The sequence below is a fragment of the Lontra canadensis genome, unplaced genomic scaffold (genome assembly GCF_010015895.1).
Source record: "Lontra canadensis isolate GAN:19392208 unplaced genomic scaffold, GSC_riverotter_1.0 scaffold31, whole genome shotgun sequence".
Lineage (NCBI taxonomy): Eukaryota > Metazoa > Chordata > Mammalia > Carnivora > Mustelidae > Lontra > Lontra canadensis.
The window spans coordinates 15,961,885-15,974,733 of record NW_022631025.1 but is presented as its reverse complement, the minus strand read 5'-3'; the positions used below and the strand labels follow the sequence as shown (position 1 = coordinate 15,974,733).

Below are 12,849 nucleotides of genomic sequence, written 5' to 3'. Positions count from 1 at the left end.
CTTCAAGGTGCAAGGCTGCTGAATCTGTAGATAGAGATATCACTCACCCCATGTTGCAAGAGCAGAATCTTAACATCAGTGTAATAGTCCTTGCCAGCATTCAAGTATTTCTGTGTCCCTAAACCTGGCACTCTCAAATGATCTAACCCGGTGTTTTGTCCTTAACTAAATCCCTAGTTCAAATCCAGTTTAAAAATCACACCCTTGGATTATGAGCTCTGAAGCTACCTCTTTAGTGTTTGTGATTTCCAACCGGAAGTCTGCTGGTTCCCATGGGACAAAGGCAGTAAAGAGGACTTCCCTGGGGGAGTGCAACAAAGTGTCAGCCCTCTCCAAGTTTGAGTTGGAAGAACATTCTCCTCTAAGGGAAGGAGAGTGTTTGGGAGGATGTCATGTGCATTTGGGGATTGATAGGGAGCCCAAACCCCTGACCTGGTAGAACGTGGAATCTTGACACCACAAAAGGGCGAACATTCCAAGCTATGTTCTTCTCAGACACCTTATGAAACCCTAGCAAACCCCATTTCCACCAAGACTCATTCAGAAAAGATCCTGTTTTTCAGAGGGCCATACTTCTGAGATATAGTTAGGAAGATCTGAGGAGAACAGTGAGAAGTTACTCCCTCCTCCATTCAGCCATTGCTGTAGGGTGTAGACGGATCCCCTACACCCTCACATGACATCACCTCAGGATCCAGAGGCTTGGGGACAGCCTGGCATATACCAAGTTCTAAATACGTATTTGTTGTAGGAATGATTGAGTAGCTAAGTGCGTTAATATTTAGCAATATTCCCATTTTTCTAATGTAACCGACTGGATCAATAATCTAAAAATAAAAATTAACAGTGATGGGTTTCAATACCAGAGGAAATGTTCTCCAATCCCATTTGTATTGTTCAGACATGGCTTTGTTATTTGAACCACTTTGGGTATTGCCATTTGAGTTAAAAAAAAAAAAACAAAAACAAAACAGATTTGGATGGTCTTGGTATTTAAAATACATGGACCCTGTAAAGGAGTTAACTTAGATGCCTTGATCATGGGCAGATTTTCCCACAGGTTTGGTCTAGAATTACCCCAAGATGTGCTCAAATTTCTAATAGCCTGGGTACTATGGCAGCTCACTTAGTTTTCACTGGTAATTTGATGTCCCACAGATTTAAATTACCATGCATACATTTTTGGCTACTTGAATAGAGTCTCAGAATTTAAATTATTGTGACAATATGTAAGAGAAGCTGGTTCTAGTAACAGAAGGGCTGATATTTTTGTTAGGTGCAAAATTTCATGTGATAATATGAGACAAGAGTGAAAGTGCAAGAAACTCCGAGATTGGCTTTCATTTATACTTAAGAGCAATTAGCTGTTTCCAGAGCAGCTAATTTCATTAGAAGAGAATGTGGACTCATGTGAAGACGGCTGAGGAACCCCTGGGTGGCTCAGTCAGTTAAGTGTTCACCTTCAACTCAGGTCATGATCCAGGGTCCTGGGATTGAGTTTCACGATGCACTCCCTGCTCAGCGGGGCATCTGCTTCTCCCTCCCCTCTGCACCTACCCCCTGTTCATGCTCTCTCTCTCTCTCTCTCTCAAAGAAATAAATAAAATCATAATCTTAAAAAAAAAAGGCTGAGAGATTCTGAAAATAAACTTTATAAAGTTTACTTCAACATTTTTCTTACTGTAGCTGTTGTGTGATTGGTCGAATTTAGTTTTAGGTTCAATTTCGTAGAGGACAAATCTGAACAAGAACGTTAGAGGGAATCTTCACTCCCAGGGCTGGAGGTCTGTATTTCCAAAAAGGATCCAGACCTAAATCTTAACAAAATTTCAATTAACCAAAGGCGAAATTTCTGTGAACTGCTGGGAGGCACTCGTGTGTAGGCGGCACCCTGTAGCCAGAGGATTTCAGCCTTTTAATTTTTTTTAATGATTTTATTTATGTATTTATCTGAAAGAAAGAGAGAGAGAGAGCAAGGGGAGGAGCAGAGGGGGAGGGAGAGGAAGGGGGGAAGAATTTCAAGCAGACTCTGTGCCCAACGTGGAGCCTGTCACAGGGCTTGAGCCCACAACTCCCCGAGATCATGACCTGAGCCAAAACCAAGAGTTGGTGGCCCAACTGACTGAGCCACATAAGCGTCCCTCAGTATCAAAGCCTGTTGATATGGAACTGCCTCAGGTCAGGGATCCCTTGTCTTTACCACTGTTTCCCATATTGGCCGTGCTCAGATATGTCCTAGGGACAACATGCTCTGCAGAGGAGGGAAATCAGAGCCCACTCAGCAATGCCCCCTCTGGCAAGGCTTTCCCGTTCACTAGAGCTGAAGGTGATGTTTCTTCTCTGACTTGTGGTAGGATTCATTCCTTCCTTTGGTCTTTAATATTTTCTTGTGTTTATAATCCATTATTAGCACAGATCCCTCTGTTAGGCTGTCAACTCCTTGAAGGCAAGCATCATACAATTATTTATTGTCTTGTCCCATGACCACTATGTGTAGTAACTTCCATAGGTGAACTTTTATTAAGATAGGGAGTAAACATAGACTTTTAAACAAAAAATAGAGAAGTGTCAAAGCATCTTTTATGTGGATTGGCCCAAGTAACTGTAGGATGCGTAGAACATTCTAGACATTTGTTCAGTATTCAAGGGAATCCTTAATTTTGGACTATGTATGAAGAGTCAATGTGTTTTTAATGTGGAAGGGAATTTTTTAGATGCTGTCTTGCCTATGTGTCACCCCCAGCCACATTTTTTTTTAAATTAACAAGGAGAGACTCAAAGAGGTAAAGAAATATCTTCTAGTTCATTAGTCACAAAGCAGGAACTAGAACTAGAACTAGAACTAGAACTAGAACTAGAACTAGAACTAGAACTAGAACTAGAACCCAGTTCTACCCTGGTTGTTGGTACTGACCTGCTACTGAACCATTCATTTATTCAGTTATACTGTGCACTCTGCATGCTGTCCCAGTGCTCAAAGCTAGTGCTCAGGTAGAAACCATTCACTGCTTTTATAGGACATAGAGTTTTATGGACAAGATAGCTATCGAGATTGAGGATGCCTGTAAAGGGGTAAGCAGAAGCTCCAAGGATGCACATATAGAAAGGTCCCATCCGAGACAAGGAAATTGGGACATCCCTCGTTGAGGAAATTATTTTGAAACCTACAAAATAAATAGAGGTTAGGCAGGTAACAAGTGAGGAAAATCTCCAGTGAGGTCTTTGAACAGCTAGGGAAATTAGCATGCCCACAGGAGTAAGTAGGTATAAACAATAACAGTGGTGGTAGTAGTGGTGATAGTAAGGGTAGTATTTAGTATTTATTGAGTACTTCATATGTGCCCAGCCCTGTTTAAGTGCTTTGTTATTTTATCTCACTTAACCTCATTTTATTTTCATAATCTTAAAAGTAGAAAACCATTATCACCATCTTATAGATGAGGAAGGAAACAGAAAGAGCAAACCAGAGAGAAAATTTGACATAGACCTACCTTGTTTACATGACAAACACAAAGAAACAATTTTAGTTTACACAAAGAAATGTGTTATCTCCCATTTTCCTACAAATGCATGATACTCTCAATTCAGTCTTCATTTTTCTTGGTTATATTAATAAAGATAAATAGTTCTCTTCCACCAGGAAAAAAAACAACATGTGAGCATGAGGTGGTGGTAACTGATGGCCTTGGGATCAGTGAGACAATAGGGAGTGGTGGGGAGAGCAGCCTCCTCTGATCGCCCGTCAGTCATTTGGGGAATGTAGGCCAAGTGGTGCCCGATGTTGTGCTCCAAGTTTGCAAAGAAAACAAACCAAAACAAAACCAAATAAAACAAACAAAACAAACTACCAAGTTTTTCTTTGAAATTTCCCAATTTTTAAATTTGGCTGAAATGTTAAAAGGTCAAATAAAATACGAATCTGGCCCACATGAGATAAAAGTGGGGGACAGACATATGAGGGGAAGTTGGAAAGGAGTCAAGGGTCAAACTGCAGAGGACCTTTGATATCATGAAATATAATCCAATGACAGCAGAAACTTGAACTGTTAAAGCTGAGACAAAACAATATTTTTGTTGAAAAAATTCCTTTGTTCCTACAGTAGGGCTCTGACAACTTCTCAATAAAATAGCTCAGGGCTGAGGAGACCTTGACACAGCCTCTATTTCAATATTTCTCTTGAAGACTGAATGTGTCTCCCTTAACATCCTCACTTTTCACTTTCACCACAACAAATCTTAGCTTTCCTGACGGTCTCATGTCTGACATCATGTCTGAATGACCTTTCTCCTTCTCCGGAAAGACATGTCTTAGCTTCTTTCTCATCTCCTTAGGGACAGTGAGTCTGTGTCTACGATAATGTGAATTCGTTTCCTGACAAGAAGCAGAAACTTCAAGGTTGTATGCACTCCCCAGCGAATAGCTTTCTGAGATCAACCCCTTGTCCCCAGAGTTGAAGCTTCTGAGTCAAACCAGGGGGAGAACAGGTTTAAAGAAAGGAAGAAGAGAACAGCCAGACTTCCTCACCTACTCCACAGGAAGTACAGTTGGAAGGCTCATTTCCTTGGCATTCTTGGCAGGTGTGGTGGCATAGATGACATTGGTTCTGAAATTCAAATGTCCCTGAGGGACATTTGAAAACGCAGCGGCCATTGTCAAAAGTCCTAGAGGAAGAGCAGATTTCAGAGTTTGTAAGGGTGACTTTCTGGAACGGCTCTAAGTATGAGAACATGTGGTGTTCATGTTTCACTGCACAGACTTGGTTTCATTGTTTCAGAAACAAGGGGGATGCCTGGGATTGATCATCTTAGAACATGGGGAATATTAGTCACGTACCCATCCTTGGCCCAAGGTTTGGACCCAACAGCAGGCATGCCAGAAACTGGCTCAGGATGCAGTCCCGAGTCTGGTTCCAAATAAGCTAACCGGTGCCTGCAGGGATTAAACCCATACTGTGGGCCCCAGCCAAACACAGTCAACAGTCACATGGAGGTCTTTAAAATTTCAAGACACTAAATGGGCCTCTGCATCCAGAGGCCTTGGAGAAAATACTCTTCCTTTAGTTACCAGCATGTGCACACTTTATAAGGGAAATGCCAACATCAAGGGCTCTCAAAGGGGTAGAACGAAGCATGGTCCCGTAGCTTACGTGCCACTTATAAACTTGATCTATGCACAAGGCAAAGTAATCGATAAACTCTGATTTTGCACACCCTTTTTGCAAGGGCTTCCTGATGCCTAATGTACCAGCTTTTTTTTCATCTTGTTTGCAAACACCTGCATGAGCACCACGAATGAGTTAGAATGGGGGCTTCTAAAACCTTTGATTTTATACACATAAAATACATATCATAATGTCACTGTTGATATTTTCATAGTTTTGCTTCTTTTCTTCCTTCGCAAAGTAATCCCAAGAGCAAACAGGATGAAGTAAATCGTATCCAAAAATTTTGCTCAGAAAAATACGAAATGTTTAGCAAGGGCAAGAGTCAGATAGGTAATGCGGATTGACGAAGTGAGCCGCGAGGCTCCGCCCCCGGAGTTTCTAAATCAGTAAGTCTTTGGGGGAGAGAGCTGAGAATTTGTATTTGTTAAGTTCCTGGGCGATGCTCATGCTGTTGGTCTAGGGAACACAGTTTGAGAGCTGCTGTTCTGCCTTCTGCTCACTGGTAGTATGGATGACTGTGGAATTTGCTAAATGAGTCCTAAGTTAAACAGGTGGTGTCCAATTGGATCAGTTCAAGTTTCTTCACAGCAGTAGTTACTGTCTCTCAGTTGTGAGGTTAACTCACCATGCAGCACACACTTACCCCGATGGTATAACATTGGCATCCTCACCGGAGAGAGTGGAGGGCCTGTCAGCAAAGGTAGGGCTCCTTTCTCCCTCTGCAGCCTGTCTCCCCCCACCATGCCGGACCTCCCATGGAAGGGCAGGCATAGGCCTGGGGTGCACTGGCGTGTCTAAATCCCACTGTTTCCACAGCTAGAGCCAGCCCTGAGCCAGGGATGGGCCATTTCAGTCACAGGGTTGTGGAGGTTGGCAGGGGAGCAAGGCAACCTGAGTAGGGTGTTGCTTGACATCTTCCATCTCGTCTCCACACCCTGAAAGTCTGTGTCACTTGCATCTGTTGGCAACAGTGGGATTAACACCAACATCATAAGACAGACAGCCACCTCGTTCTTGTATTCTCTGCCCTTTGGTTTCTGGTCACCATACTGAGCACTGCTGGAGTGAACAAGGCCTGTGGCCCACTGCAGGGCATGGAGTCCCAGCCCTGAGCAGACACGTATGCACATCTGGTTGTCTATGTCAAAACAGATCCCCTGTGCCATGGTGTCTGATGAGAAGGCTGCGCTCCCAGCCCAGACTTTTAGTTGATGGCACTAATGCCGACTGGGAATATCCCAGCCCAACCCCAGCTCTGGCATCTGAGCTAGATTTTTAAAGGAATCATTTGGATGTGACTAGTTAAAAACCCAAAACCTCCCTTTAAGAAAAACTATGTAAGAGCTTTCTGAGGTTTTTAAACAAGGAAGCTGCTAGATACTCTGCAGAAGGGAGAATGGGAATGTTTATTAGTGAGGGTTCTTTTTTTTTTTTTCCTACTAAATTCAGTTGCAAAGGGAATGAAAAGTATGTCATCATTTTTGCCTTTTATAGAAAGAGCTGATGAACTTATTTAGGGGGAAATAATTTATCTTGGGAGGAGTGATCTAATACTCTCAATGATGGCAACCATTTAGAAGCATCCAGAAAGTGGGGGCAGCAGACTTGGGGGTGAGCCGAGGGTGTAATACTTTCATGTTAATATATGCATGGGGCAGCCTTTTTGACTTGAGTGCTTAATTTTAAGAAAGTACCAAGCACATAATGGTGCTTTAAACCACCTCCCTTCATATCTACTCTAAGGAAAGTGAAGGTGAAGTACAGTTTTTTGTAAGAATGTGATTCTTTCTAGAGATCAAAACAGAAGGAAAACAGTCGTGTTTAGGTAAAGGCACTGAATTATACCATCTCCTGCACGCCCATCCCCCTCAAGGAAAACTGCTAAGGAACTTGAGAAAAGAACCAGCTCAGGTGGGTCAGATTTCCACTGACACTAACAAATTTTCCCTAGTGGAGAACAGATAACCTTGCTCTGGGCTCTGTGGGGCTGAAGACAATTTCTTGTAAAGCCAACTCAAGTCCTTTCTAGGACTGCCCGTCCCCCACTCTGGATGTCTGAGAAAACTGGGCAAGCTAATCTCTGCAGGGAAGGCATTTCTTCCCCAACTCATGCGTCCTTTTAGCCTTTTCATAATAAGCGAACCATTCCAGGTCCAACAGGGCTTATGGAAAGGAAGAAGTCGGCAGAACCGAGTGTTAGTGAGCTGGACAGAGGTCATGTTCTCCATATTGGCACTACATTTTCCAACATCCGGTGTGTGTGTGTGTGTGTGTGTGTGTGTGTGTGTGTGAGAGAGAGAGAGAGAGAGAGAGAGAGAGATACAAACTAGAAGAGATAAGATAGTAAATCAGGGTTAGTGGATCCTTTGCTGATTGTTGGTTTGGCCCAAGTACGTCTTGGTACTTTCTTGGTACTTTAATTTTTTTTCTTATATTGTAAGATTTTATTTTTATTACTTGAGTGGGAGAGAGGGAGAGAGAGCAAACAGGGGTGAGGGGCAGAGGGAGAGGGAGATAATGTTAAAGCAAAATGAAATCTGGCAAAAAGTCTCTCCGTGCCCCCCCACCCCCGCCAAATTCATTGAAACAGATCAAATAAAGCATTTGAGGTTGGGTCAGAACAGAGGGAACTTTTAATGTTTTTAATTGGTTCATTGACTCTATGACTCCTTCAGAACTGGGTTGGGAAGCCAGCTTGGGCCAGGAGGACCAGGAGGGCCATGAGGGCCATAGCACTGAGGGCTCTGCATGTTAGATAGCAGTGCCAAAGGAGGCTCTTTCTGCCTCCAAGTTTTCAATCCTCTCTAAGGAGCTAATTCCAAGAGTTAATGGAAATGTAAAGAGAGAACTAGAATACAAAGAGAGGGCTTCCTGAAGTTTGGTTTTCTGTAAAACAAGTTTGGGGTTATGTTATTTTTTAAAAACTTTACTAAGGAAAAAAAATTAAATATATATAAAATAAACACATATACAAGACATAAAAGTACCCTTTCCTCTGTATTCATCTCTCAGCTGCAACAGTTTCACTGCATGGCCAATCTTATTTATATCCCCATTGGTTTACTTCCCTCCCATATCATTTTGAAGCAAACCTATAACTTAAATATGAATACTTCTTTCCTAGATAAAAACTCCTTTGTGGGGTGCCTGGGTGGCTCATTCGGGCATCTGTCTTCAGCTCAGGTCATAATCTCAGGGTCCTGCCTCAGGCGCCCTACTCAGTGGGGAGTCTGCTTCTCATTCTCCCTCTGCTCCTCCCTCCTGCTCGTGTCTTCTCTTTCTCTCTCAAATAAGTAAATAAAAAATCTTTAAAAAAAAAAACAACAAACATCTTTAGGGATGATTTTTTTCTGCCAGGACTAGAGATATCTAAAAGCTTAAGACCAGGAAAAAACTCAGACAGACCAACTGTCCTGGGTATTCTGTTTCTCTCCTTACCCTTGCCTCAGATCCATTTTTTGTCATTATTTGTCCTGCCATGTCCTGGAAGTGTGCCAACTAGACCCTACCTTCCCAGGCTCACTCCTCCCATTTGTAAGTGGTGTTTCCCATTGGCCTCCACTTAATTCTAGACAAGAGAAATCACCAGCAGATCTATGGATGGGAGGAGAGAGAGATTGGGGGTATTTATTCCCCCCCTGGAGCTGTAACTCTGCTTCCTCCTTCCATGGTTCTGGAGTGGCCGTGTCCCCTACAGCCCTACTTTCTATCAAGCTAGCCTCCCCCTCCCCACCCCCTAGGGTTGCAGCTTTTGCTTCAGGTCTAGAGTGTTAAAGCTGGTCCCTGAGCACTTCACCAACCCTTGACTTTGACCTCCTGAACTACCTGTGAGAATTCATGGACCTAACTCAGAGCTGGACATAGAGCAGGTGCTCAAGACCGTCTTGAAGGGATCTGATTCCACTCAAGAAAATGCTTTGGAAGATACTTAAGAAAAATACTTTTTGTCTTTTAAGAACAACTCAGTCGACATCAACATCTTTCCAAATAGCTTTTATCTCCTCATCGTCTCAACCCTGTTCTAGCAAAATGCAGATTAAAAAAAGTCAGGTAGTTCATTGCTATGATATGATGCCCTCTCTTGGACATATTTGCAAGTAATTTTTATCAAGGAAGAGAGATGAGCAAAATGGAGTGCTCAGGGAGATGAGAAGAAAACTCTTCCTGGGAAGCAAGATTTCTGTAGGAGAACACATGAGTTCAAGATCCATGAGCATGTTTTTCTTTCTTTTAAAGCTAAATCATGGGCTGCTTATGCCAGTTGTGCTACCCCAATGTCCCAGGAACTGTATCTCTGATCTTAATGTACCAATGGGCTTCAGTTTTTTTCATGGTTATTTATGGTAGTAGAGTTGTTGTTGTTGTTGTTGTTTTCTGACTTTTGATGATCCTGGGACAATCCTGACTTCTGCGGTATACACTGGAGGATGGTAATAACCATAGTAAACAAATGCTAGTAAGTTCCTTTAGTTCAAAGATGTCCAAACATGCAGTGGGGCTTGACTGTTGATATGGTGAGGAGTTAGGAGAAGCAGGACCCATATTCAGAATGATGTCTATACCCAAGAGTATTTCCTGAAGCTGCTTGAAAGCAAATCCAATACGTAGAGGCATAGATATCTAAAAGAGACACTTGGAAAATGTTGCCACAGTAAGCATTGACAATTCTTAAGACTTCTTTGGTGTTTTTCTCCCCGCCTCCCTCCATCTCCCCCTTCCTTTTTTCTCTTCCTGAGGAAGCTATCTGGACAGTCAAGCCCATGATATTGATTATACACTTTATTATTTCTTGAATCATTACTGTGTGTTGATCACTGGGGGGTGACTAGGAACACAAATACAACCACAGTTCCTGCTCAGGGGATTATAGTCTTGAGGAAGAATTAGGTGAAATGACTGTTGTACGAAGCAGAGGGAATGTCCATTCTGGGGATTTATCTGCTGCCAAAGCAGACTCATCATACTGGTCGGGAGAGAGCCTGCTTCCTACGCACTTAGTAGAGTAGTGATGGGGCTACGCATTCAAACACTCAGTCAGCCTGCAAGTATTAAGGGCTCCAATTAGAGGAATATTGACTAAAAACGCAACAGGCTTCCAACGCTCTATGCTAGAAATTCCCAGTGTATTAGCAGATTCTCATTCCGTTCAGATGCTTGTTATTTCCCCATTCATTCAGCTACCGAACATTAATTGAGTGCCTACTATTTTCCTTGCCCTGTGATAGGTAATGGAGATACAAAGATGAGTATTTCACGGGGCTTCTCGAAATACAGCCCCTCTATAGAGAGATAGAGATTTGTAAATTAATGCCTTAAAACGTCACAGGTGCTCATGGAAGTTTATACAGAGCCCAGAGGAACATGGAGAGGAGAAGGTTAATTCTGGGAAGTGGTCAAAATGCCTTCATGGAACAGTTCATCCTTGAACTGACTCTAGAAATATGAGGAGCTGTTTGATCAGCAGATGGAGACAATGGGTGTGCAGAAGGGGATGCAATTGCCGCCATCAAAGACACCATTTTCATTGATGGGAAAGCCCCTCTAGTGTCCAGGTAACTGTTTCTTGCACAGGGTGCAGGGCATCATGGGAAGAAGATGTTACAGAGCTGGCTCTATGGCCAGACCATGGAGGGTTTTTGTGTCATGGGAAGGAGTTTGGTTCTTTTTCCTGTAGACCCAAGGGGATGACTTTAAGGTGGTAAACACCTCCTCTCCTCATCCTGCCACCCATGGGCTCCCAACCACAGAAGATACTGGGAGCCCACTCACCTTGTGATGGGGCAGTCAGTGCACTCTTCCCGAGTTGGCCCCCAGCACTTGGCACACGAGGCTTCACAGACTTGGCAGTGGCCATGCTCATCAATGTATTCTCCTAGGGGAAAAAAATCCAATTGTTTACCGCATTCCTACATGGCAGTGCTGCCTGGGCTGTCAGTCTGAGAGCAGCCAGATCTCTCTGTGGCTGCCTAAAAGCAATGGAAACAACACGGCGAGGAGACCTTGAATGGCTTCAGTTGCCGCTCCTAAATCCTGACCTTACAATAACAACTGCTCCTCTCCCAAGGGCCTTGGAAGTTGGAACCTCAAAAAATTATGAGGCAATGACATAATTTTGGGTCTAGTCAACATGTGTTACATATTTTATGAGTAGAGAGAAGCCAAGGGGGGCTTCTCACAGGACCCCTTTACTGATCCCCTTCTGACTTTTCTGTTAAAGGCTGAAGGTTCCTGGACTCCAGAGACCCCACTTACAGCCTTGGTTCAAGTCAAGCAACAAGCAGGACCCACCCGCCATTCTGGGGGTATTGCAGTTACTGGTTAAGAAGGGGAGTTGAGGCTTGGCTAACATTTGACAGATGTGAGCTGCATCTCACCCTGAAAGAGTAACAGTGAAGAGATAGCCAGAGAATTCTTCATTTAATTGGAAAGTTTATCTCTCCCAAGGAAAAACACATAGGAGGCCTTTCCACAGAAGCAAGTCCAACCTTACGAACTCCTTATGACCATTTAAGAAATTACTGTCCTAGTAAAGATGGTGGAGACAGGCTAACCTCTTTGGAGGTGATAACCTAGTGATAAACCAATGATGGGTCTCTACTCGTTGAATTCAGTCCTCTACTCAACGCTACACATGTCCTCCCCTCCCGTTGTCCTAAAAGAAATCGACAAATTTATTCAGTCTGACCCAAAGAACTACTTGATATTGTTTAGAAATTGATCATGCTCAGAAAATATAGTTTCAGATTTCAGCAGAATCACCCCACCCCCTGTAAATATGTCTGAACATTGTTGACCTGGGCTTCAGCCAGAATAGTGAGGTACCAGTTACTCATGCATGGTTTAACCAAGTTGTCTTACTGAAACCCTGAGGTTTGCTGCCTGATTTATTGTATTTGCTTTGAAGCCCTGGAAACACAGACTTGACTGGTGAGAAATGGAGGAAAGTCCACCCCTCTGCATTGTCCCATAGCTTTACTGAACTAGTGTAGTTGGGAGAAGTACATAATTACGTACATAATTCTTTCCATTGCACCAGACCACAAAAATGAAAATGAAGAGTAGGTAGGGTTTGTCTTTTGATGTAGAGGTTGTCTATTAGTTTTGTTAACTAAAGGGGAAAGGACATATACAGAGCAGTGCAATTATCTAACATCGGCACACCCTTCCCATCTTAGACTCTGCTCTTCTTTGTCTTCCAGTTGTTGCCAAGGAATTTGATATATAACTTTTAGGATGGAACCATGGTTCTTAGCTCGGGAGTGACTCCCAGGAGCCGGAAACCCGAAACAGTGCATCCCCAATGGGGGCAAAGAATGTAAACATGCAGTTCGTTCACTGCACAAGGTGACTGCCCCAGGGTCAAGTGGGCAGACATCCAGCCCAAGTTCATCTCATCAAGCCATGTACTCTGGTGTTTGCTGCCTCTGCCTCTGCAGGAGATGCCTTTTACTGATTCACACAGAGGTATTAGAATAGACTAGTTGCATTCTTGGCCATCAGGAAGAAAGCTTGGTTTCCAAAGCAAAAAAAAGCTGGGACTTCTGTCTTGTAGGAGTGGGTGATTTCAAGTTGAGACTGTCTCACTCAATGGAGGCAGCATATTTATGCAGCCTTTTATTTATTCAGGTTCCCCATTCCACTTCTTAATTACTGCCCTTGCTATAATCTCTTCTACTTTTGGCAC

The 12,849-nt window shown here is 43.2% G+C and overlaps 1 protein-coding gene across 2 annotated transcripts in view; it reads right to left on the bottom strand.

The window, feature by feature from the left end:
- PCSK5 (proprotein convertase subtilisin/kexin type 5) overlaps positions 1 to 12,849 on the bottom strand; it is a 443,312-nt gene that overhangs the window by 93,757 nt on the left and 336,706 nt on the right. For both annotated transcript variants that reach the window (XM_032866664.1, XM_032866665.1), the window contains exons 21-22: positions 10,935 to 11,037; positions 4,526 to 4,662 (exon numbers count right to left, since the gene is read on the bottom strand). In XM_032866664.1, the coding sequence (XP_032722555.1) occupies positions 4,526 to 4,662; positions 10,935 to 11,037 (240 nt within the window). The remainder of the gene's footprint in view (positions 1 to 4,525; positions 4,663 to 10,934; positions 11,038 to 12,849) is intronic.